General features: G+C 40.2%; 1 protein-coding gene across 2 annotated transcripts in view; it reads left to right on the forward strand.

Moving 5' to 3' along the window:
• The window catches only part of LOC308407873 (plexin-A1-like), a 338,220-nt gene that overhangs the window by 214,099 nt on the left and 99,508 nt on the right, over nt 1–24,613 (forward strand). For both annotated transcript variants that reach the window (XM_080899801.1, XM_080899802.1), the window contains exons 10-11: nt 11,266–11,466; nt 24,157–24,253. In XM_080899801.1, coding sequence (XP_080755927.1) covers nt 11,266–11,466; nt 24,157–24,253 — 298 coding nt within the window. The remainder of the gene's footprint in view (nt 1–11,265; nt 11,467–24,156; nt 24,254–24,613) is intronic.

The raw sequence follows: 24,613 nt of genomic DNA on the forward strand, positions 1-24,613 counted from the left end.
ATTTAATAATCTCAAGGAAGTTCCTGCCCTACTTCTTCTCTAGTGTGACTTATAAGGGATAATAATCACTAGGTGTTACAACGATATAATAGACTAATAAGATTATTTGTGTTTTGCTGCTTCTTTCTTCTTAACGACAGCTTCCTGATGCTTCCTGCCAGGTTAGCACAAGTTAATGTGAGCTTCAGTAGCTGCACACTCTTGCCTGCGTCCTTTCCAGGGAAACAACTATTGTTTGGAACAGCAGAGCAAGAAGTGGTTCTGTAAGGGTTAAGGTGACTAGTGACAAGGAAGTGCAGTGCAAAAAAAAAGAAACATCATCTTCAAAATTAATTAGCCAAATATTTCCCAGATACCACTGCTGAATAAAGCAGACAGTAAAAGTCCAAGTGTTACATTGCTGAAAAATGCAGGTCCTGCACATATCAGAATACACACTAAATCAAATTGCCTGCTCCATCTGCACAGCATACGTTATTATTCTGGAGTGACAAAGCCCATGAATGGTATTGTAGAGCAGCTGTGCTGATAGATGTGTCCATAGATATCACTTTGTTTCTGGCCTTTGTTTCACCTTCGTCTTTGGTTTTTTACAAAAGAAGAGCTTCAGCATTCTGTGCACATGTGGCCTCAGGTTGTCTTAGTATATCGTGTGCTCTATGAATACATTTTGATCTGTCTTTTTGATAGAGATACATTAAAAAAAGCTTTGTTAATAGTGAGAAAGTGGCAGTTTCAAAATGAGGCCTCATGAACTGTTTGTGCATCTGTGGGATAGAAAAAGATCTGTTGAGATTACAAACAGGATCCATTGCACAGCTGGTGAGCAAGTGTGTTACTTTGTGTTACTCTCTAAGGACTTAACTATATTGGTGTCTAAAACTGAGACATTGCTCAACAGATGACTCTTCCTCTCCCTCCCCTGGGACATGCGGTCATCATATCAGGTCCTTTTTCTTTCTTTCCGTATGTGTGTGTAAGAGCGCTGGTCGATGGGGTCTCGCCCCTTCCTTTCTGAAATGGTTCATTGGACTGTAACGCTAATCCGCTGGGACCCTCTACACCACGATGACCCCCTCCCAACACTCACACACATAGACAAACACACGGGCTCCCTCATCCATCATACTCGGTGGCTGTCTGCGCCTCCGAGAGGTGACCTCATTGGTGACAGCCAGCAGCCAATCGGGGCTCTCGCCTCATCTCTGACATCACTGTAGATGTTTCCATCCTGATAAAACCAATTAGAAGTGAGGAAAAAAGGAAGTTTACGAAATACACTATATTGTTAGGGCTGAATATAGTAAAACAAATATCACCTTTATTACGGGTTTCATCCCTTCTTTGTTCTTTTAGTTTTACTGTTTCTAAAGCAACAGGGTAATTAAACATTATAAATACGTGCTTGGTGTTTCTCATTCTTCTCTGTATCCACATCACCGTGTTTGTTTTGGGAGCCTGCGCGATCTTCCAAGTGTTTCACCCTTAAGACATCTTACCCCAGCAGCCAATGAGGAGTGCAAGAGACAGATCGAGGATAACAGAGTATATAGAGAACGAGCAAAGGAAGGCTGCGGAGAAGAGGAAAAGTCAATAGGAAAATGCAGCGAAGCATCGTAGACAGCTGGAGTTCATGACTGCAGGCATCATCGTGTTTCAATAAACCACAGAGCAGGTAGAAAGTGGCGGGTGGGTGGATCAGTTCCTTGGAAGATATCAGGAGCAGAAGAGGAAAGTGAGGTTGAAAGAGACTAGGAGACAACAGTGGGGTTGGGATTGAAAGAGAAAATGATGTGTGACTAAGCCACTGGGAAATAAACACGACCTTGGATAAAACAAGTGCATCTAAACCCTTGTGGCTTTAATTATACAGGGCCTAGAGCTAAATCCCAAGAAACAATGGTGATATCTTAAGACTCTGCAGAATCTATAGTTCCAACTCAGACCAAAACTACGAATATTTTCTGTATTTTATGCATTTACACTCGTTACACCAGGTAAGTTGTGGGGTTTTCTGTATGTTCATTATTCTTAAGCACGCTTTCTAAAGAACGCGTTCAGGGATTTTATTCAAATTTAGCACAAACAGTCACATTGACTGGAGTAGAATTTAGTGGTCAAAGGTCAAGGTCATTTGACCACCAAATTGGTCGATTCTACATTGATTGAAGTTTTAGTATTTCCTCTCAAATGACAGATCACCACATATCTTATTTGGCTTATGTCAGCCTTACCTGCCTTCTCATGCTCTGTGATCACACTGCATAAATCTGTCTCTAAGCTCTTTAGCATTTGCTAATTATACACCTTTTTAGTTTGCAGGCTAATACTTTGCAGTCTTTGCACATTTTTAAAGTTTTAAAATGTTTACATTACGTGTAAAAAGATCTGGTTTAGTAACACTTTTTAATAAGGATTATTAATAAATTGTAACTTGGTAGTTGATTAAACTTTGCTTAATAGTTTTAGAGTCAACAGTTAATTAATAAAGCTGTGAACATGGTTTGTCCTTATTTGTCCTTAGTTTGCAGGCTAACACTTTGCAGTTTTTGCACAATTTTAAAGTTTTAAAATGTTGCTATTTTTCATTGCAGTTTAATTGAAAGTGTTTGTGGAAGTTGTTAATTTTCTACTTAATGGATAAATATATTATGTGTGACTAAGTATAGTATGTTGACATATGCATTTTGTGAAGTGTGTCTCTTGTCCAGCTTCCTTCTCTTCACCCCTCAACCAATCACAGTAGATGACCGGTTCAGGGAGGAGGGGTTTCTTCCTGTTAAAAGGGAGTTTTTCCTTCCTACTGTTGCCAAGTGCTTGCTCAAAATGGGTCGTTTGATTGTTGGAGTTTTCTTCGGATTTGGGTCTTTGCCTTAAAATATAAAGCACCTTGAGGCATCTGTTGGAGTGAGTTGGTGTTATGTGAATAAAATTGATGGACTGAATTGAATCAAAGTACGTTGAGACAATCTTACTTTAGTTTGGACTATATAACTGAACTGAGTTATAACAACATGACAGTTCCCGGACTGTTATAGCTTTCTAATTCTCATGGAAATGTTTATTGATGGCTCTCCTTTATTCATGATTTTCAGCCACGATTTTTTTTATCTTGAATGCCGAAATAAACTGTGCTAAAATGATGGCAGACATTAATATCGTCATTATTTACAGCAGTACGTTTGCTGCTGTGGCAGTAAAATGTAGGCAGTGATGTCATTGGTGGTTTTTGTCCTTTAATAAGGACAAATTTCAACTTCTGCTAGTTTTTATCTATATACATCCTCCCATATGTCTACCTGTTAAATCAAATATATTTAAAAACTTGGTTAATGTTCTTCCTAAAATAAGTTTTGCAACTTAAAAAAAAAAAGGTTAAAGTCTGTGGGCCTACAGATGCAGCTGACAGAGACGTAATAGAGATTTCACACTGTTGATATGGAAGAGGAACTCAGATTAATTTCTTTCTGAAGGCTTACCTTCCCACCTTTGATCACAGTATCTGTGTATTTGGCCCCAAGGCTACTGTAAAACACTCCACGGGCCGAAGCACTAGCTTACTGAACAGAGCCAGAGGGCACGATTTAGCTTTGGATCAGTTTGTGCGTGCGTGTGAGAGAGTGAGTGAGATGATAAATGTGTGTGTATGTGTGTATTTAGTGCATATTCATCTAGATGTAACGCAGCCTGTGTCTCTGTGTGTCTGTATTACCAGTCTGGGAATTAGTTTGGAAAGATATAAGCGCTGTGTACAGCTCCCATGTTGCAGAGCTCCTCCCCTGCCTCGCTCTGCTGGGAACTTGACCTCCTTGACTCTCATCCCCCACTATAATAAACGAGTGTATGGCTCCCAAGACCTCGTCTCGCCTCCATATCTCCTCCCCTCCTTCCTTTTAACTTCACCTCCCTCACCCTTTCTCATCCAGTGGTTTATCACTGCTCGTCCTCTGCATCACCGTTCTTCTCCGGCTTTTGGTGCAGTAAATTTGGATCTCAACAAAGCATTTCTCTAGTTGTTTTTTTTAGTACTGATACGCAGTTTTATGAATATTCTAAAAAAAATAATAACACTTTCTTTAAGTGTTAAATATTTGACATTTTCATTCATGTTTTTTTTAAATCATTATTTATTTTCTTGATCCTTTCAAGTATCCATCAACACTACACTGATGGTCATTGTAATGCTTTTTTAGCCCATTATATTATCATTATTAACATGTACTAATCGTCTAGTAAGTACTTCACATTCCTTTTAGTGTTCATCTGTTTCTTGTTCTTAGTGTGCATTACGTGTAAAAAGATCTAGTTTAGTAACACTTTTTAATAAGGATTATTAATAAATTTTAACTGGGTAGTTGATTAAACTTTGCTTAATAGTTTTAGAGTCAACAGTTAATTAATAAAGCTTGTCTAATTGGCTTTGTTTAATTAGTTTTATCATTTATTGGGGTGTAACTGTAAAGATTAAACTGTTTATAGAAAAAAAAAGTGTAAATGGTTATGAACTAGTTTATCATAGCCCTGATAAGACGCATGTGTAAAAGCTGTTTTAAAGAGCGTATATGGACACAGGTGATTGGTGAGTCCATCAGACTGTGAACATGGTTTGTCCTCGTCCTTACCTGCCTTCTCATGCTCTGTGATCACACTGCATGAACCTGTCTCTAAGCTCTTTAGCATTTGCTAATTATACACCTTTTTAGTTTGCTGGCTAACACTTTGCAGTCTTTGCACATTTTTAAAGTTTTAAAATGTTTACATTACGTGTAAAAAGATCACGTTTTAATAAGGATTATTAATAAATTGTAACTTGGTAGTTGATTAAACTTTGCTTAATAGTTTTAGAGTCAACAGTTAATTAATAAAGCTGTGAACATGGTTTGTCCTTGTCCTTTCATCTTTCACCATTCAGTCAGATTTAGGCAAAATAAGTTGCTTAGGGTTTAGAAAAAGATGCAGGCTGCTTGTGTGAATGAGATTGTTTGACTCTTGCTGCTCCACGTGCATCATGGAACCAACGCCAAAGCAATAATAACAGCAATATTTAGGAATGAGGACTGAATCACTGATCAGTAATGAACTTTAATAACTGAATCATGATATTATTTAGAAATCCTTAGGAACAAGAACCTCTGACACAGTGCGAACCTCTGCCAAGGCAGCTCACTCTCTGGGCAGCATTTACTGTTAAAGGAACAGTTTTGTATTTTGTATATATTCATTTTATTTCCTTTGTTCTTTTCAAACATAGTTACATACAGTAAAAGCACATGGAAAGTGAAGGCTTTTGTTATTTGTCAATTTTAATTGACAACACTGATCATGCACTTTGGGGTCAGCTTGAAGGAAAGACTTGTGTTAAATGTAAAAGTGAGGTCAAAGGTCAAATATGACATGATATTTGGATACAAGCTATGACGTGATATTGAGAATCCCCACATGCCGGTATCATTTCTGAAATGTTGCCAATACAACCAAAGGTAGTAGAATTTAAACCACAGTTGTAAAGATAAAAGACATCTTATTTGACCGTTTGACCTTATTTGAGGTCAGAGGTCAAATGTGAGATGATATTGACAACACGCACCACACTTGTGAGAATCATAGTTTTTATGTTAAGGCTTTTAGTCAATTTTCAACCAGTAAATCAGTGAGTTGACCTTGAAGACCTCGGTGGACGTAAGCCAAATTTTTAATAGATTAAGATGAGCTCACTCTACACCCCTGCAAGGCTTTATCAGAATTCATTCAAAACTTTTCTGAGTTATCGTGTTTGATAGCACGTATGCAAACTGGGGGAGGTAACAGTTGCACGTTGTATTATCTAAAATTTTAGGTGTATAATTGTCCTCAGAATATATATAGCTGTTGTTGTGTTTTATCAGTGCTGAGTGTCCCAAAGTGACCCATTATTGTAAATCACGTTCGATTTTTCTGTAGTGCTGATGGGAGGATGGATGAAAAATCATCAAACGTGCCTATTTCCTGCACAGCAATCAGCCAACCATTTTTCAGACACGTAGCAGATCGATCTGCAACTTTAGATGAGTGGTGACATGAACATCACTTTCATTTTGTTATTTGTTGGGGATAAAAGGACACCAGCGTGGGGTCCACATTAGAGTAGCACATTTGTGTCAGTGTAGAACTGTAGCATGAAACATTTCTTGCTGACTGGTAATAAAGTATCACAGTGTCTTACTTGATACATTACACTGGCTATGATAGGTTGCGTATAATTCCTGAAGTAATTATTTTTATCACGCAAACTACTGATCTAAACTTCGATGCTTGTTAACAGTAAATTGCTGCCGTCTAAAGCTTAATTTACTGATACTTTCCAGTCTGTTTGCAGCACCTATTATAGGCTGTTAGGCCTAGTTTTCTGATCCATTTATGCCTCCAATTTTTGTCTGAAAATTGCATTTGTGATTGGTTTAAATAAAGATTGCCTGATGGATGTACAGTTCAACCGTTTCACAAGCAACACAATCAAAGACTGAGAAACAAAGCAACAAAGGGAGAGAGAGCGCTACAGAGAACCTAAAGATCAAGTGTGAGCGACAGGAAGAAAGAAAAGAGAGGAGAGAAGGAGAGGGATTAGAGGAATCCCCCAGGTAGAGAGATTGTTGTGTCTCATTGTGTAGAACCGCTCCGCTATCTGATGCAGACTCAGCTCTGACACCTGTCACCACTCCTAATGAAACAGCTCCCACAATCCTCTGCTCTCCAATCTTTTGTTCATTCCCGCCCTCCTTTGTGCATGTTTCCCTCTCTTTTTTTTCTTTATTGGTTTGTGGAATTGTGCGTCTTTGTATTCTATATGTAGACCCTATGTGGGGAATGCCTTTGTATGTTTGCTGAGGGATGTGTGTGCGTATCTGTTCCTCAGAGAAATGTTGCGCTGTGCTTTTTAGTCTGACTCTGGTGCATCAGCAATAAGGAACAGACCTCAAGAGAGAGAGAGAGAGAGAGAGAGAGAGTGTGTGTGTGTGTGTGTGTGTGTGTGTGTGTGTGTGTGTGTGTGTGTGTGTGTGTGTGTGTGTGTGTGTGTGTGTGTGTGTTGCTGAAGCAATAGGGACCAGTGAGGGCAGCAGGGAGGCACAGATGTGAAGTGGCATGCATTTGTGTGTGTGGGTATGTGTGTGTTTGTAAAGATTGGAACAGATGCCTGATTGTGGTCCTTATGATGATGACAATGACTCTTGTTTCATCTTGTCCAACCCCAAAATACACTACTTCCCTTTTCTCTTTTTAAGTTTTATTAGATTGGAGCAGGAGTTCATTAGGAGCCAGTCACTATGTATGAATGCTTAAAATTACAACTGTCAGCCTGACTAAATGACAGCCTGCTTTACCGGGCTCCATGGCATCGGCTTGAGCAGTTCTCTGTCTTCTCCCTTTCTGATTTCTTTCCCAATGTTCCCTGTCTGAAGGGGGAAAAAAACCCGTTTGTCCCCGTCTCCTGCAAGGCTTTCAGTAGTATATCCTGTTTGAACCAGCCACACCAAGATGGGGATACTGTGGCCATAAAATGACCACAAATGGTCAGCAGCAATTCATAGTTTACACATGACATCTGAACTACTGGGACACAGCCACCCGGTGGGCAAAAACAGTACTGGAGTCCTTTGCTCTCCAGCCATCATTTGAAGATCTTCAAATTTAACAGATAGTTAAAATGCCAGATAGTTACTGTGCATGATGCATTAATCAACATTTATTTACAGCTGCCAGAAGGCTGTAGAGTATGGCACCAAACTGTAAGCACAATTCTTCGAACCTTGCCTTACAGACCAAATCACACCAGTCCCTGCTTCTCCACAGCATCCCAGGCTGTCAGTGGTGGCTCAGTTATTCTGACATTGGAAAACTACTTGGTCAACTTTACTGTTATCACAAGACAATGTGACAAATTAATGCTACCGGAGCTTATGCTCTACACTCTAAATGTCCCAGTCAACAAAACTTAACATTTCCGTGTGGTAGTTTGTGTAATCTAGCTACGTAACACTTGCGTTTGCTTTAACGATGAACAATTTCTTGTTCTTTACCTCCCACATGGCGGCGTTATTTACCCATCCAGATCAAATGTATCTGTCATGTAGCCGTGTATGGTGAGGAGTTCTCTACAAATACGTAGATGTCACCAAACTGGAGCTTTGGGAAAGACGTCACCAGTTTCAAGGATTTCAATAAAGCTGTCAGGGCAGAATATGACTCACAGTCAACAAAATTCATAGTTTCTTGTCTTGCAGTACTACCAACTGTCCACTATTGGTCATTATGGAGTGATGTTTTGCCCCTTGGGTAGGGAGTCAGTGACATGACTGAAAACTATGGATACTATCCATTAAACAGATAGGCTTTGATGTTTAAGTCATGGTCTCTTGGTACTAAAGGGACCCACAATATGCCCCTTTGAATCCCCCCGACTCTATTATACCAGTACCAGCAACTGAACTATTGATCCAAGGCAGGACGGATCCATGATTTCATGTTATTTACAACAAATTGTCACCCTGCCATCCAAAAATCGTAGTGGAAAATAACAACTGTCTATTGTTAAGTTCAGGTGAAGTTTCCTGTTCTTACCTGATACATGTGGCACCTGGTGGTGTTCCCTTGCTGTAGCCCACCTGCTTTAAGGTCAGATGTGCTGTGTGTTCAGAGACACTCTTCTACATACCTTGGTTGCAACAAGTGGTTCTTTGAGTCACTATTACCTTTCTTTTTGTTCAATTCGCATTTGGACTCGAGGATTTTTTTGCCGAGAGAACTGCTGCTAGATATTGCTATATTTTCGGTTCATTCTCTGTAAACCCTAGAGATGGTTGCACAGGTAAATCCCAGTTTTTGAAATACTCAGACCAGCCAACAACCAAAGTCATTTAAATCACCTTTAAATCGCCTTTCTTCCTCATTCTGCCAATCAGCAGGTAGTCTTGACCATGTCTCCATGCCTAAATGTTGCTGCCATGTGATAGGCTGATAAGATATCTCCAAGAAGTAGTTGAATAAGTGTACCTAATATTGTGGCCAGTCAGTGTAAATTATCTTCAGTAAGAACATGTAGCAGACACAGATAATAGAGGTTTGTGCTTAAAATGGCTACTTGTTGTAGTTTGAGAAAGATGTATATGATAACAACCTTGAGTTTACCGGGTGACATTTTTCTTTAAGTAAATATTTAGATGATAGAGTGTGCAAAAAGCCCTAACACCATCTGAAAGGAGCACCATAGTCATCACAATCTCCTAGTTCAGTTGTGATGAGTGGGGAACTTAGTTGTAAAAACCGTTGGAAATGTTGACATGTGTTTGTGTGACTAACCTTTAGAGCCAGTCTAAAAGAACTGCAGTTTTTGGCACTTCTGTGGTGGCTTCATTTTTCAGTCACTGGAGATGACTTTGATTAGAAAGTAATTTACAGTATGGGAGAAAAACCAAAACAATTAGCTCCAGCCTGCTAAAAGCTCAGCGCATTTGAATGTAAACACACTTTCTTGCTGTGCGTGACGTTCCCAATAGCACCTAGTCATTTCATTCACTGCAAAATAAATTTTACGGCAGCTTTAAGAGCGTTATTAACGACACAACATAATGCCTTTCAGAGTTACACTGGGAAGCAGTACAGCAGGTCATAATTACTTTATGCTTTCCTCGTTTCTTGTCATCTTCTTTTCTGCATCGTGCAGCTTTCTTGTTCGCTTCTGAGTGTTTTATCCGCTCTTTGGACTCAGGCCATAGAATTTTGAACTACATGTGCGATGAATGCGCTGTAGATTCACTCAGCATAAGCCCGTATGGAGTTGGCGCGAGTCACCTCTGGCTTTGAGTGTGCGCCATATTTTTGTGAAGGGAGCTGAAGAGTCTCTTGGTGCCATTATGTCCAAATTTCTCTCCTCTTTCAGCATCCTCTCTGCTGTTCCCAGGCCAATCTGCAAGTCATTACTGGTGTTCCATTAGACAGTGCCCCAGCACAGAGCAAACTCATACCGAGATTACTCTACAGACATTGAGGCTGCCAGTGTGCTTTCACTTCGACTATTCATCCCTGGTTTAAAATAGCATGCAGCTCCCACTGATTTATCAGCGCACATATAAACGTTTGCCATCCTAATAGAAAAATTATAGCTCGCTCGATGGCGCTTAAACTGGAATAAAATTTCATTTAGACATTGTAGTTGGGTTTTTGGATGGCCTTATTATTGTTTACCCCGATCGCCAGATGAATACCGAACACATACTTTAAATGTAATTACAGACTTTATGATTTTGCAAAAGCACTTTTTTTAGCCTTTCACACTGCACACAGTGTCTTAACAAGTCAGAGCTTTTTCAGCATGTTAGAACAGTATATTATAGTTGAATCACTTTAGCGTTTTTAGCAAGCTGCTTTCATCGGGAAGGAAAGTGTCCTAGTGATGGAGCACGTGGCTTAGAAGCAAATGAAGTGGCACCGGTCCTCAAATTTGGATATGATGACATAACTGGATCTCATTTAAACTCAAACTGATAAAAACTAATTGAAATACATACATACAGCCTCACAGTCATGTCCCCTCTGTAATCTGTTAGACCTTCGTGTGTTTTACAGTGCAGCATGGTGGAATTAGTAATGTCCGTGTTCCTGGGAGACGCTGCCTCCGGCTCTCAATTTTGTCCACGCAGAAAGAATTAGAATATCCTTTGGTGGATTCTTTTTCCGGCAAAAACACATGCCTAATATCCATAAAAGCCTCATTAATATGGGGAAGGGGGTTGGTTCCAAAATGGTACTCTTTATGACAAGTAACTGCTACGTTCAATATTCCGTGTTTCATAAATGGTGTGGTGGTGGTGGTGGTGGGAGGAGTTGGATCCTCAGGAGTGTTGGTAATTTGTAAGCGGAGATTTTAGGCTGGTGAATTTTCAGTGAGAACAAAGGAGGCCGGGCTGCATGTGGAATCCTGTCTAATGGGGTTGGGTGCTCTTAGGGAGAAAAAGAAAAGGTTTCATAATTACGGTCATCAGGGAGTTGTGACAGATCCTGATGCCATTTCTAATTCATAGTTTTGATTGCAATAAAGAGTAATTTTCCATATCGTGGATCATGTTCAGTATGTCGTTTTTGGGGAGTTTTTTGCCATTACTTAACAGCTTTTTTTTCTCTGGATCTGTGCAGCAGCAAGGTGTTTCGCCCAGATCTGCAATTTAACTAAAATGTTCTGTCACATTCTCTGCTTATTATTGTCTTTGTAACTCCTTTTTTCCTCACCTCCAGGAGTGCCCTCAGATCCTGCCCTCCACCCAGATCTACATCCCTGCTGGAGTTATGAGGCCGATCACCCTGCTGGCTCAGAACCTGCCCCAGCCTCAGTCTGGACAGAGAAATTACGAGTGCATCTTTCACATCCAGGGCAACACGCACAGCGTCCCGGCTCTGAGGTTTAACAGCACGAGCATACAGTGTCAGAAGACCACGGTAAGCATTGAAGCACACGCATATTCGCATGTGGGGAGGCGAAGTTTCCCAACACTCATTTCTGGACAGCCGTGCTGCTGTAAACCAGCGATGTGGGGCAGGAAGACTGGCAGTAATAGACTGGTAGAGCAGAGAGCTGAACTGAGGCATATGGCCACAGGGACTGACTGTCGCAAAAACCACTCTCTCTTCATTCCCACTCCTCACTCCAGCCTCTTAGCCTTCAGTCAAACTGTCAGCACTAAAAGGGGAGCGACCGCTCCGGCGCTTTTAATTTCCCGGGCTCCAATCAGGGCAGGAGGCAGAGGGGAGGCGTTTTTAACGACACCAATTATGACTTAACTTAACGAGACATATGATTAACATGCAAAGCGCGCGCCGCGGCACTCACTCACTCACGCTGATAGCTCCAATAGCGAGTCCTCTCAGTTAAAAAGGCAGCAGGAGCGGCCGTGTGGCGCTGGCAGCTTTGCGGGGCTGCCTTTTTTTTAGCCTGTCACACACTTGTCAGCGGCTGTGGGTCATTTGCTGACTTCTGCATCGCCACTGGGCTCGAAACACGACGCTGATTTGCGGTCGCTTGCTGTTTTTGAACTATACAGCATCGCCCACTTTCTCTCCACAAAAGGAAGAGATTGAGCTTCAGTGCTGTGATCCTGGAAATCGGTCTGCCTCTGATGTTGGATGGTGACACAAAAAATAGTTCTGGGGTATAGTATTGAAGTTGATTTGCAGATCGTAATGATGCCTCCTACAGTTCTTTTGTGCTGTGGAAAGGTAATTTGCGCTTATATAGTCACTTGTGTCTCTATAATTGCTTCATGCAAGTGAGGTTCTTTTAGATTTGGCTTTTTGAGTCGTTATTACTGGTTTCTGGCAGATTTGTCCTCGGTGACCCGATAGTTGAAAGCCTATTGAATAGAGCATGAGCAAAAATACTAATTGCTGTGTGTCTGCTTGAATATTTAAATGACCTGGTCAATGTCACAAGCTTTCTTTTGGATTCAAATTCATTTCGAAATTACTTTTACATTTCTTGGAATGAGTTGAGACTTCAATTGTTGACATTATAAGACATTTATATCTAAAAATGTGTATAATGTTGATTATTTTTACTTTTCATGTTCAGCTAAATAATAAATATTACCCCACAAAATTCTGTCATCAATATATTAATGAAAAATAAAAAGTAAAATTATTTATTTTTACAGCAGTAATTTGTTTTCAGAGGATTAATGATACAAGATTCAACATCGAGCTAGGGTAGCTAAGCCAGACATTTGGTTGGTATCAAAATCTGCATTTGTAACTCCATCATTTAAAAAAAAAAATCCCAACACCAACAACTGAAATTCATCACAAACCAGGACAGAGCTATCACTGTGCTTTACAGATGCTCACTGTTGGACCTCTGTCCTGAACTCCTCCGTTTATTTCTGGATTAACTACCACTTGCCACTCATTTTCAGTTCAGTTCTGTGATTAAAGAAAACAAAAGAAAGAAACTGAAGAAAATGAAAGAAAAAGCAGGCAGTGTCCAAAGAAAACATTCAAAGGACCTTCAGAGAATCTGGAGAACTATTGATCAAAACATCTTTAAAAATTACACAAAAAAGTCCGGCTCCAAGGAAGGAAAGGAAATGAGGCGTGGCTCAAGATTTTACACAGCACCAAATACATTTTACATTACCTTTTTTATTGAACATAATATTTCTATCAAATGCAGTGGATACAGATTGTTTACAGCCTGTTTCATGGTTATTAAATGTAAGTATTTAGCATATATAAACATGTAATTTAGGCCTTGTAGTTTATATATTTTCAAACGTTTAAGTATTCTCGCATAACGATTATGACTTTTGATGTTTGAGTTTATCTGCTGTCACCATGAAATTACTTGGCTGGTTGGTGTGTAACATCCTGTTGCTAAACAGGTTTGCCTTATTAGTATCTTTAAATTTGTTTCCCTGTTATCACCGTGTGTTACTGGCCATTTGTCCATAAATTTCAGTCTAATATTACCTTTACCTAATGTCCCGAGCTATTACTTGGTTAGTACTTGGGTAATTGCCTGGTACACACTTCAACTTTTGACCCCACTATTTTCACATTTTTAGCTCTAATAAACATCGCTGCTCTTTGTTGTTCAAATAGGATGGATATCTGTTATGGTTTTTCTGTTCACTCTGTGTTCTGAAAGCCTCCCACACCTCTGAAACCAGCACTTACTCCAGGAAATAGCAGTTTGCATCCCTAGTGTTTGATAGACTCGGATACATTCATTACTACACCACTACTGCTGCTGCTGAGAGTTGCTGATTCTGGAGGACAGAGACCTTTCCTCAGCAAAACTATGATTCACTGGCAAAACCACATGGATATACACACACACGCGCAAACATACACACAAGTAACGCTTATCCGCATGCATTTATTTTTTCACTCCTCGGTGCACTTTAATGTGTTGTAAAAATCTCAATGTTATCTCTGGAAGAGTCAGGAAGCATAGTAAAATACAGGTCTCAACACAACTTTGCAGCTGTTGATGAAGCTAGACATAGGAGGCCGAAATGTGTGTGTGTGTGTGTGTGTGTGTGTGTGTGTGTGTGTGTGTGTGTGTGTGTGTGTGTGTGTGTGTGTGTGTGTGCGCGCCTAGTGAGGAATCCTCCATTTCTCCACCTCCCCCCCGCCTCTCAGCTCGTCAGGTGGGACTGTGATAGGATCCAATTAAGGGAGCTGTAGATAAAATGATGATGAATTGCAGTGGTGCGGTAGACTGACGGACACAAACATACGCACACACTCAAACACACATGCGCCGGCCCGGCAAATGGAAAAAGAAGGAAGCAAAAAGACAAAGAATGAGGGAGCCAAAGAGGAGGTGAGGGAATTAGGGGGAGACAATGACGATGCAACAAAGAGTTTGATGGAGGAAGTGAAAAGAGGGGAGCGAGAAGAATAAAGAGAGACAGAGGACTAAGCTCAGCACGCAGACTAAAGGGAAACAAACAAATGAGGGAGAAACAGATGGAGACAGGATGTATTTGGAATATAAAAGATGTGCATGTTTGAGAAAGTAATTCTGAAAGAAAAGGAAATCATGAGGCGTGAAAAAGTGAAACTGCTGAGAGTAACTAGAACAGCAGAAGGTGGAAGGACATTTGGGACAATAGGGATTGGTTACAAAGTTGTTCAGCCATGCAGGGCTGGTTTTCAGACATATCTATTCAGCTCAACAGTACTGTACTCACACAGCTGTGTTAACTGTTTAAGGAGCTGTGGCAGTTTAAATGTCGCAAACTCGCTTTGACAAAATAAGTCATTGCAAAACTGGTATGGCAAACTATATATAGCCTTAGTAAAATATCTGCATGCTTACACTCTTAGATATAGGGATAAAGGACAGCCTTCAGTCTTCCTGATCCTTTTGTTCTCCAGTTGCCCGCTGGGTTTTCTCCAGCTTCCTCCTACAGTCCAAAGACATGCATGTTAGGTTAGTTATTGATTTGAAGTTGACTGTAGCTCCAGATTTAAGATACAGAGAGCTCTGAGTTGTTTTTAAGGCTAGAATAGCTTTACAAAATCCAGTCTATTCCCATGTGAGTATAGATTGAATTGATCAGTTGTTCTACGATGATATTCAATTTACAAACTGCAATTACAATTGCAAAGCAAAAGCAGTGCCAATACCCTCTGTTAGTGTTACAATGGCAGTACCAGCATGGCAATCACTGATTTTTCTTAGTCGCAAAGAAGTTGCTGTCCTGTTTTTCTTGTGTGACTGAGGAGTTTCAGGGTACTGCACCAGTGGCAAGCCATCTCATTACTAAAGGTACAGCTGATTAATGCACAGGGGCTGAACCAAAACAGAAGCGTTCCCCAGCATAGAACTAAAACAACATGCTGAAAGACAGTAAAAAGGCTCAGCTAAAGTGCACATAACTGGGGAGATCTGTGGCTTTTCCTTCACAACACATAAAGTCATTTGATATATTTTAATAATGAAATATGTCGTGGTACAACTTTCATGAAATTTATAACTTTTAAACACACAGGTGTTGTCTTTGTTCCAGGTGTAAATGTGTGTGGGGTTTGCTTTACTGTGATTGCATAGAAAAAAATGAGAATGGAAACATAAATAGAGAGAATCACCAAACAGAAGATCTATCTGTGATTGAGAACCTGCACTCCGGCTAGCATTGTCTCCAGTATTCTCTGTAGGGATTTTGTGTATATGTATCACAGCTGGCTGTGACTGGGGTAGTAGAGGGTAATAAATCACAGAGAAAATTAGCCAGCAGTAGATGTACACTCATCCATTCAATCTTACTGTCTCTTTGTGCATTATTTAGCCCCTCACCAAACACTGAAACATTGAACTTGCATACTCAAATACATGAGGGACCTGCAGTATGCGTGCACACTGAAATATTCACAGGAAAACACATGGTAGCGTGCACATTCGCACACAGGTGCAATGCATGCAGGCTGCGAGGATACCTACTGGTTTGTTCATGGGCAAACACACACACACCCACGCATGCACACACAGAGCCTCCCCAGGGGTTTGCAAGCCTAACGTGAAGCAGACATATGGAGATTCTCCACATGATCCTCTTCCTAATCATGTGGAGCAGACAGAGACTGTAGCATCAGCAACAACCAGCAACCTGCTTTACATGATTTATTACACTGACACACATAGGCTATCAAATGTTGTGTGTGTATAGCTGTGTGTATTATCTTCCTGCTATAAGTATATGCATCTGGCACAGTTCTGAGCAGCACAGTAAATTTTGGGAGGATGACAGACTGTGTTCAACTGAATGTTCACGGTCCACAAATTGGGCTAGCTGTAAGAGAGGGGGAGACTTTTCCTAACTTTCACAAACCTGTTATAGAGTGCACAGCTAATACCTCTGCAGTGCAATGTAGTGTAATGATTTCGTCCTGCAGTGGTTTATCGTAAAAATATTTTTGAAATGCAACTAATTTGCTAAGCTAATCACATTTTGGAAAAGTAATGGGTGTGTCCTTCATTCACAGAGGACTGTAAGGAGTGGCAGAGTAGGTGTTTTAGTAGTAGTGATACTGCAGTATGGAAATAAACTGTTTCAACCTAAAAACTTGCGCTGAATATCTCACACAGGTAAAATAGTAAAATATGCTTAAATCAAAAATAAAAGTCCTATATGAGAAAAATTGTCTCGTGATTGCTAATACCATTATATCACTCCATATTACCGTAGTACTTATTGCTTTATATACAGTAGTCAATTTTTCGACAAGTAGTGCCTGGTCTAATCAATAACAATACATGCTATGTTTTAAGTAAGAATATACATGCATATATGTATATGGAATATAATAAAAGATTTTTAAAAACTACCTCCTATTTAAAACTGATAAGTATAAAGCACTCCAAAATAAAGTATTTGTATGTAATTAACTTACTGCTTACTTAGTTTGTTCATTTTTGCAGATTATATATTGTTATTTAGATCTCTATATTATTTTAAACCACTTTGGAGGGGTTCAGTAAAAAGAAATGCAAGTAAAGTTTTATTTTTAATCTTTTTCTGATTATTTTTTTGGAGTTAGATCTACTTCACTTACAAAAGTTTCAAATTTAACAAACACCTACTTCTTAATTTTCACATAACTTTAAGTGAGATCCATAATTGGCAGTTGCAGCTCAAGTTATTGTGCTGGATGCAGTGAAAAACAAATTGGATCACTTCTGACTTTCAACTTGAATGAAAACAATAAAGAGGAGAGTTACACTAGACAAAGTTCAGTAAGATGGCAGGGCTTTGTGTAAAACCCCCACTTCAGTAATGAGTAAACCAACAATCTGTAAACCTACTGCACCCATATTGTCACAGGTAAAATAATCTAACATTAAAACACCCAATTGTCCACGCTTAACTAAGAGTAAAGCACTGTGTCATTAAACAAACGGTGCAGTTTAACTGAAAAACACAGCTCCATGGGACTGGCTACTCAACCTCCACAAACCTCCTTGATATGCACCCCTCAGGATCCTACAATAACTATTGTAAACTCCAGGCTATAACAGTTGTCAGCAGGGCATTACTATGATTCTGTGCTCAGTAATATTGTTTTTATTGTAAAAGGTAATGTTCCAAGCAGTGAAAATATTCATCTAGTTGGCAGTTCCTCCCACTTATTATGTTGCTACAAAATAAATTAAACAACATATTGTTTGTTGCCCGAGTATGCCTAAAAAGCTTAGTTTGGCTACATAAAAACACCTTGATAAAGAAAAAATGCACAATGTCTTGTGTTTTGAGGAGAAATACTTTTTAAATAAAGATGACAACTAAACAATTCACTGTACGGATACAAACTTGATTTTATATTGGTAATAGCTATTTTAACCTCAATATATATACAGTACCTCATATATATATGCGCGCACACACACACACACACACACATATATATATGAACATACACACATATACCCGTTTTGTTCAGTAATCACACTTTAGTTACAATTATGTCGTTACTTGCAAGACAGTTACCTACACGGCAAGTGGGTCGGAAGAAACCAAAAACATCAAAAGTGTCTTTTCCTTCCTGCACACTTGGGCTACAACAAGCTGATTTCAGTTTATATGGAGGGAGGACAACAATGGTGGAGGGGTGTTAAACGTTTTGGGAGTGGCTATTTAGATGTTACTGTTGTTTTTTTTTTTTTTTTTATTGCATGAAAAAACAAGCAAACTATGAAAAAAAAGTGCAAACTGGCTCAATGACAGAAAGGACCACGTTATCCTGCTATCACAACAGCAACTATTAGCAAGCATCTGCACAGGTAGCATGCTAACACAAAGCTAGCAAAGAACCCAGCATGATGTTAAACCAATAGTTGTGCCATGAAGTGATTTTCAGTAATTGCCAAAAAACTGTTGGCCATATTTAACATTTTGTAAATGACTTGTTGGCCGTTAATCTGTCAAACGTATCTTAAAAATATCTCATGAATGATTTAAAGTAATTTTGAGCCAGAAAGAACATTACCACAACATGGACATGGGTAGCCCGACAGCCAGAGCCTTAAAAGTGGACAAAGGCAGTGATGAGCAGTCTTCACTTTCAAGGTCTAAGATATTATCCCTAGTTTCTGTTATAATCCTTAGCTTTTTTCTCCCTTTGAGTTACTGTTTTGGTTACTTTTTCTCAGTGCCTTCTGTGATCTCACTATCTGCATTCAACGGTTTGTCTAAAATGACTTTGTCATTCAGTTTCTTCCTGTTTTATTTTGAAGGTGGCTCTCTTTGCTTTTACATACCTGCTTAGTTCCTTTCCCCACCCTCATTATGGTCTTGACTGAGTTCTCCTGTGCCTTATTATCCATCTTCCTTTAGTGATTATTTAGTCTGTTTTTTCTGCTTCGCTCTTTGTCAGGTTGCTGGGTATAACTGTTGTTCCTGTGTATTCTCTCTCTCTTAAGTAGCCTACATTTACTTTGTTCTTGTTCTGCATGTAATTAGGTCACCATTACATTTGTGATAAAACGTGTTTGCTGACGCTAATTAACTGCACTTCCATGCACACAGTGTTTACAGTAGCCTGTATACCATACGTTCTCTGTGATCTTAATACTGGGGAAATTAGTTGTATCATCCATTAAAGGGGATGCGGTATCTATTTTCTTCAGTGCAAAAGCCAAAATTAAACATATGCAGTTTATTATTATTTGATAATCCCGTATTAAATTGGGTAGAACTGTAAAGGAGGACTTGCTGAGTGTATATGTGTCTGTGTGTGTGTGTGCACTAGTAGTATATTTTTAACACATACTCAGGTATCCTTCAACATGACTAATTACATGAGTGTGACCTGCACATGGACACAGACACACACACATAAATGTGTGCATGTCTTGCTTTTTCTAGCTCTGCCCCTCTCTCCAGCCAGCTGCTCTGTTTCGTTAACATCGGCACTTTTCGGTTCCTCAGACGCTCGCATGCTCCCTTGGTCTCCCTCTCTCTCTCATGCACACACACACACACACACACACACACACACACACACACACACACACACACACACACACACACACACACACACACACACACACACACACACAGCCCATATCTATTCATACAATCCATAGAGACATGCAATCCATGGAGACGATTCATGTAGCAAGAGAATAAATGAGTGCAGAAGCAGATAACGAATGAACCTGAGCCAGGCTGGTGTGTTACTGTAATGAGGCCAGGGACGGCTTTGTGCTCACCTTGTACTTTTTACACCTCCTCCCCTTCCCTCTTCTTTTTTCTCCTCTTGTCACCTCCCCTCCCTCCCTTGTCCCCTCTCATCGCCCATCCTCCTCTCTATGCCTCTCTTGTCCCTTATCTCCTCCATGGTTAAACTTCTCTTCCTACCACTGTCCTCTACTAATTTTTTTCTTTTTGCCCCTGTTCTCTCCCTCTTACTCCCCCACCTGTTCTTCTTTTCCTCTACTTGTCAACCCATACTGACTCTCATCGCCTTTCCTCTCTTTATTCTTTGCCTCTACATTGCTGCCCTTGTGTCCTTGTTAATCCCTGCTCTCCGTTGCTAATACCACTCCTCTCACTTTCCCCTTATCTGCTCTTTAGCTTCTCTCCATCCACCTAACTTTCATCTACCACATCCTCTTTTTTCCTCCTCTCCTCTGCTCTCCTCCCTAGGGGGACCTACACTGAGAGTTGTCTCAGGTAGATTAATTACATGCAGTGACATGAAGGAGCTGGCCAGAGGCTTTAGTAATGAGTCTGATTACTCATCTCCAGCAGCTCTGTGCACTCAGGGGAGGAAAGGCGGGACAGTAGGCCAGCAGAGGGGCCTCTCAGTAGGGAAAGAGCAACTTTCACATATGGGGTTCCACCAGTACACCAGTGTTTCTGGCAGCAGCAGTACCACCAATCTGAGATGGAAGAGTCAGCTACATGCTTAAACCTTATCTCATGTTACTTAAATAATCTGACTGTGTACATTTCTATTAAGTAAGAGAAAACTTTTCAGTCTGAAGTCATTTTCTTTGGCATTTAGAAAATAACAACAACAAAAAAAAAAATGCTGGCTACTTGTTTGTGTATCGCTGCACTCGGTGTTTAAATTAGACTGAAGAATGAAGAAGTTCTTCAGAGCAGCATGGCAAAGACACAAAAGAATGATTGAATTCAGGAGAACTTGATAATCACGAGAACAAAAGACAACAATCATTCCTCGTGAAGCCAAGAATGTGGTTTTGATTTTTTTTTGTAAGAATTATGATCAAATTAATGTGATGTTTTGCCAACAAGTAAAAAACAGTCATTTGGAGGGCAGGTTAACTTCTGACATTCTTTTTTTTTTGTTAATCAAGCATTTTGATTTATCTGAGGAAAAACATGTTTATTAGGTTATAAAACCAATTTCTTATTAAGTTATTCTTTTTACTGGTTTTCACTGTGGTGCAGGTTGGTTGCCAGTTCTTCCTTGATGGCAGCCTGCATATAGACAGTGACAATCAAACATTATGTGGCAATAAATTTTGTAGACGAGCCAAGGCGATGTAGTATATTACAACTGATATTGATATTTGGTGATTTAAGTATTTGATATTTTGATGGAGGCATTTTTTAAAAAATTGATTACCTTTAACATTTGATATGTGCAATTATTCATGAGTCTTCTTGTATTACTCATTTACTTTCTGCCCAGCTCAGCTGCTTGTTGCATTTGTGGTGTTCGAAAATGAAATGCATGTTAGCACCAAGGAAGTTGCATTGTGCCCTCTGGTGGATAAACTATGCAACATTCATAACAAAGTTGAAGGGTGTTTCTCACATCTCTTCTGTCCTTTTTAAAAATATATTTTATCGGCTATTATAAATGTTGCTACTGATATATCAGCAAATAGCTAACACAGGCTGATGCATCACCCGGCTTGTATTCTACAGGAAGAACATCATGAAGGATAGAACAAGCATCAGTTTCTGTTGTAGCCCCTCCCATAACCACTGACATCACTGGTTCCAACTTTGATCCCAGTAGTATCGTGACGCAGTGGCAGTTTGTCAGGTTAGGCCACGTAACCACAGAGAAAAGCTGTGACCAGCGTAGCATTGATTTGATTTGATTTACATTCCTCTAACAATGAATCCTAACAACTCCCCTGATTAACGATCTAGTCCAATCAGCAGGCCAAAATATAACTGGTCCACTTATTTTCCATTGTAACACATGTGTCTGTGTACCTGATGACAGTCCCATCAAATTCAGCTCTACTTTATCTTCAGTGTCTAACGAGTAAATATCATTATTTATTTGAGCATGATAACCTCATAGTGTAAACATCATATCAGGATTGACATTAGCTTTACAGTGTGGGTGTGTGAGTAATGCTAAATTGCAGTTTTTAAAATGGCAAAATGTGCATAATCGCATTTTGATTTACTAAATTTTTTGAACTTCAGCTTTGCAGGCCCTTGGCATACCTGTTGTTTAATGACTTTATTTCTAAAGTGGTTTTAGCTTCCTCCTCTGCTGCTTCTGTCTCTTTGTGTTTCCTCTTCTCCCCTGGCTTCCATCTCCCCTCCTGTCTTATTTTTTCAGCGTTAAATCAGCTTACCATTTTTCTGGGACTCCGGAGCGTCCCCCAGGAAGCGAGTTAGACAGTGGGTGATGCTCAGTGTGACTGGGTGGCACGGTGTCACAATGTGGTTTGTGTCAGCATTTTAAACCATGTGACAGCATGAATAAAGCATGATGTGGCAGGCAGCGGGGTGGGCAGAGACTGACAAGGGAACAAGCCTGCCCAGTGTTTTGGGGAAGGCGGACAAGTCGAAACTCTTAAAGTTTAATGGGGGCCACGCCGCAGAGAGAAGAAAGGTAGTGTGTGGGGATGTGTGTGCGAGTGGGTCGTGTGGTTTCATTGGGTTTCCATAGACAGTCCTTCAACCAGTGGGATGTAATAGTGTTACTAATAAAGTCAACAGCCTACTTCATGCATGGTGCGTCAGGGTCACATTGAACTAGTGGGAAGGGAATATGTTCAGTCAGCCTTTTCTTTGTGACAGAAGTGCTTCTGGTTGAAGCTCTCCTCTCTGGAGCTGTTGACCTCCCAGAATCCTGTGGTTTCATTGGTTCATTGTTCATCACATCATCGTATTGTCTCAATAAAGATCCAGGAATCCCACATTTTTTCTTCTCTGGCTGCTTACAATGTTCCCTTTGATTTTTTTTCCCCCCGTGTTTGTGTTTTTCTTTTTCCTCAACTTGTCCATGTATTTCATCTTTTTCATTAGAAGCATAACTGAAGCTGTGACTACTCTATCAAAGCAAATCTGTTTATTTCAAAGGTTAGTATGTTTGTATGTTATTGATCTTACTCTTTATAAAAGATTGTCTTTGAGAGGTAAATGTAAAGCAGTCATATAACCCCAAAATTCAGTCTTTAGCCTGCCTTAAATGGACACTAGGGAAGTTTGTATCATTGATTGTACAATGTAGTGTTGTGGCCATAGAACAAGGGCGCATTCGCATTTAGTTTGGTTCCCCATAAGCTTTTAATTGCTTTCACTCTGCAGTTCTGTCAGCCTCGGGATACAAATGTGAATAGTGGGTTGTACAACCAAATCTGGAAAAAGACTAGTGACTTCTGGCAGCTTTCCCCAAGTAGATGAAGTCATAGACAGCGGAACAACTGGAGTAACTGTCTATAAGTGAGCAGAAGAAAAGGAATCTTGTAGCCAGAGATGGAGAAGAAGGACACTAGATATCAAGATCAAGAGCGAAGCCTGGACAAGCGTTTCCTTGATGGAGAGAATTTTGGGGATTAAGAAGGTTTAAAAATGACACTAGCAAAAAAACCTGCTCTTCGCGACAAAACAGCATTTTTATTCTTATTTTAAAACACTCAAGTATCACATTATTATTTCCTTCAACCTCCTCCCCACAGCAAGTATGAGGTCCTGAATTGGAATAAAACAGATGCTAAGAGTAATCCCGGCAGCAATCGCAATTCCAATTGGGGGGGGGGGGGGTTTAAGAAAAAGGAGTTTATTAACTTTGTCCAGCAGATGTGAACAACAACAGCAGATCAACTCCACAGTAGTGGAGAAAAGTTCAGTTTGTATCACAAGTTTGTGTGTGTGTGTGTGCGCATGTCTCAGGCCCCATTGCCCATACAGCATGCCTGAGCTCCATCTACCAAATCCAGTGTGTCAGTGAGCAAATTGGAAATGCCAATTTCACTTTACACCGCTCCGTATCTTATCTTTCGCTTACCCTCATCCCACCACTTAGCTCATGTGTAAATGAATAAGGTCCTCTCACATACATAGCACTCTTTGATTTCTGGCTGCCTTGCCGTCTTTGACCACCTCTCCTTTTCCGCATCGCCTCTCTCCCTCCCCTCGTCCGCCTGCATTCTTCCATGCCCGTTCAACTGTAACCCATCTGTTTTTTGTTTTTCTCTACGTGCATCCATGAAATATGTCTGTTTTGGCGGATATGGAATTCCGCTCGCGTGCGTTCTTTCGCTCTTTCCCTGCCTGCAACGAGCAAGTCTGGCTGAATCACTATGCAGATGACACTATATCCCACACAATTCCCAATTTGCATTCAATCCATTATAGAAGAACAATTTCTCACGCGTTCCTGGTCTTGTTTTTCTCTTCCCTGCAGTACGACTACGAGGGCAGCGACATCAGCGACCTGCCGGTTGACCTGTCTGTGGTGTGGAATGGAAACTTTGTCATCGACAACCCGTTCAACATTCAAGGTAGAGAGCTTTCTCTTTTCTGTGCTTCTCTGACGCCTCCTTCTTTATTGTCATCTCCCCTTGGGGAAGCATGTAAGCATTGTTACTGCAAGAAAAAAAAAAGAAGACGAATCGGCCCCGCTTGTTTATTTGCTTGTAATGATTTTCTGCGAAGCAACAACAAGCGTGTGCAGCTGTCCTCCTCCGTAAGAAATCTGCAATTTCATTTTTGACAGACCGTCAGGGAGAAAGGTGAAAGTGTACCAGTGGTTTGGCAAAACACTGTTCACGAATTAGGGATTTAAAAGAAGAAAAGAGGGGCAGAGGGAGTGATTGATGGATAGCGATGATAACAAACAAACATCCCAACGCAGAAATTAA

This window comes from Rhamphochromis sp. 'chilingali' (genome assembly GCF_963969265.1).
Source record: "Rhamphochromis sp. 'chilingali' genome assembly, chromosome: 12".
NCBI classification, from domain to species: Eukaryota; Metazoa; Chordata; class Actinopteri; order Cichliformes; family Cichlidae; genus Rhamphochromis; species Rhamphochromis sp. 'chilingali'.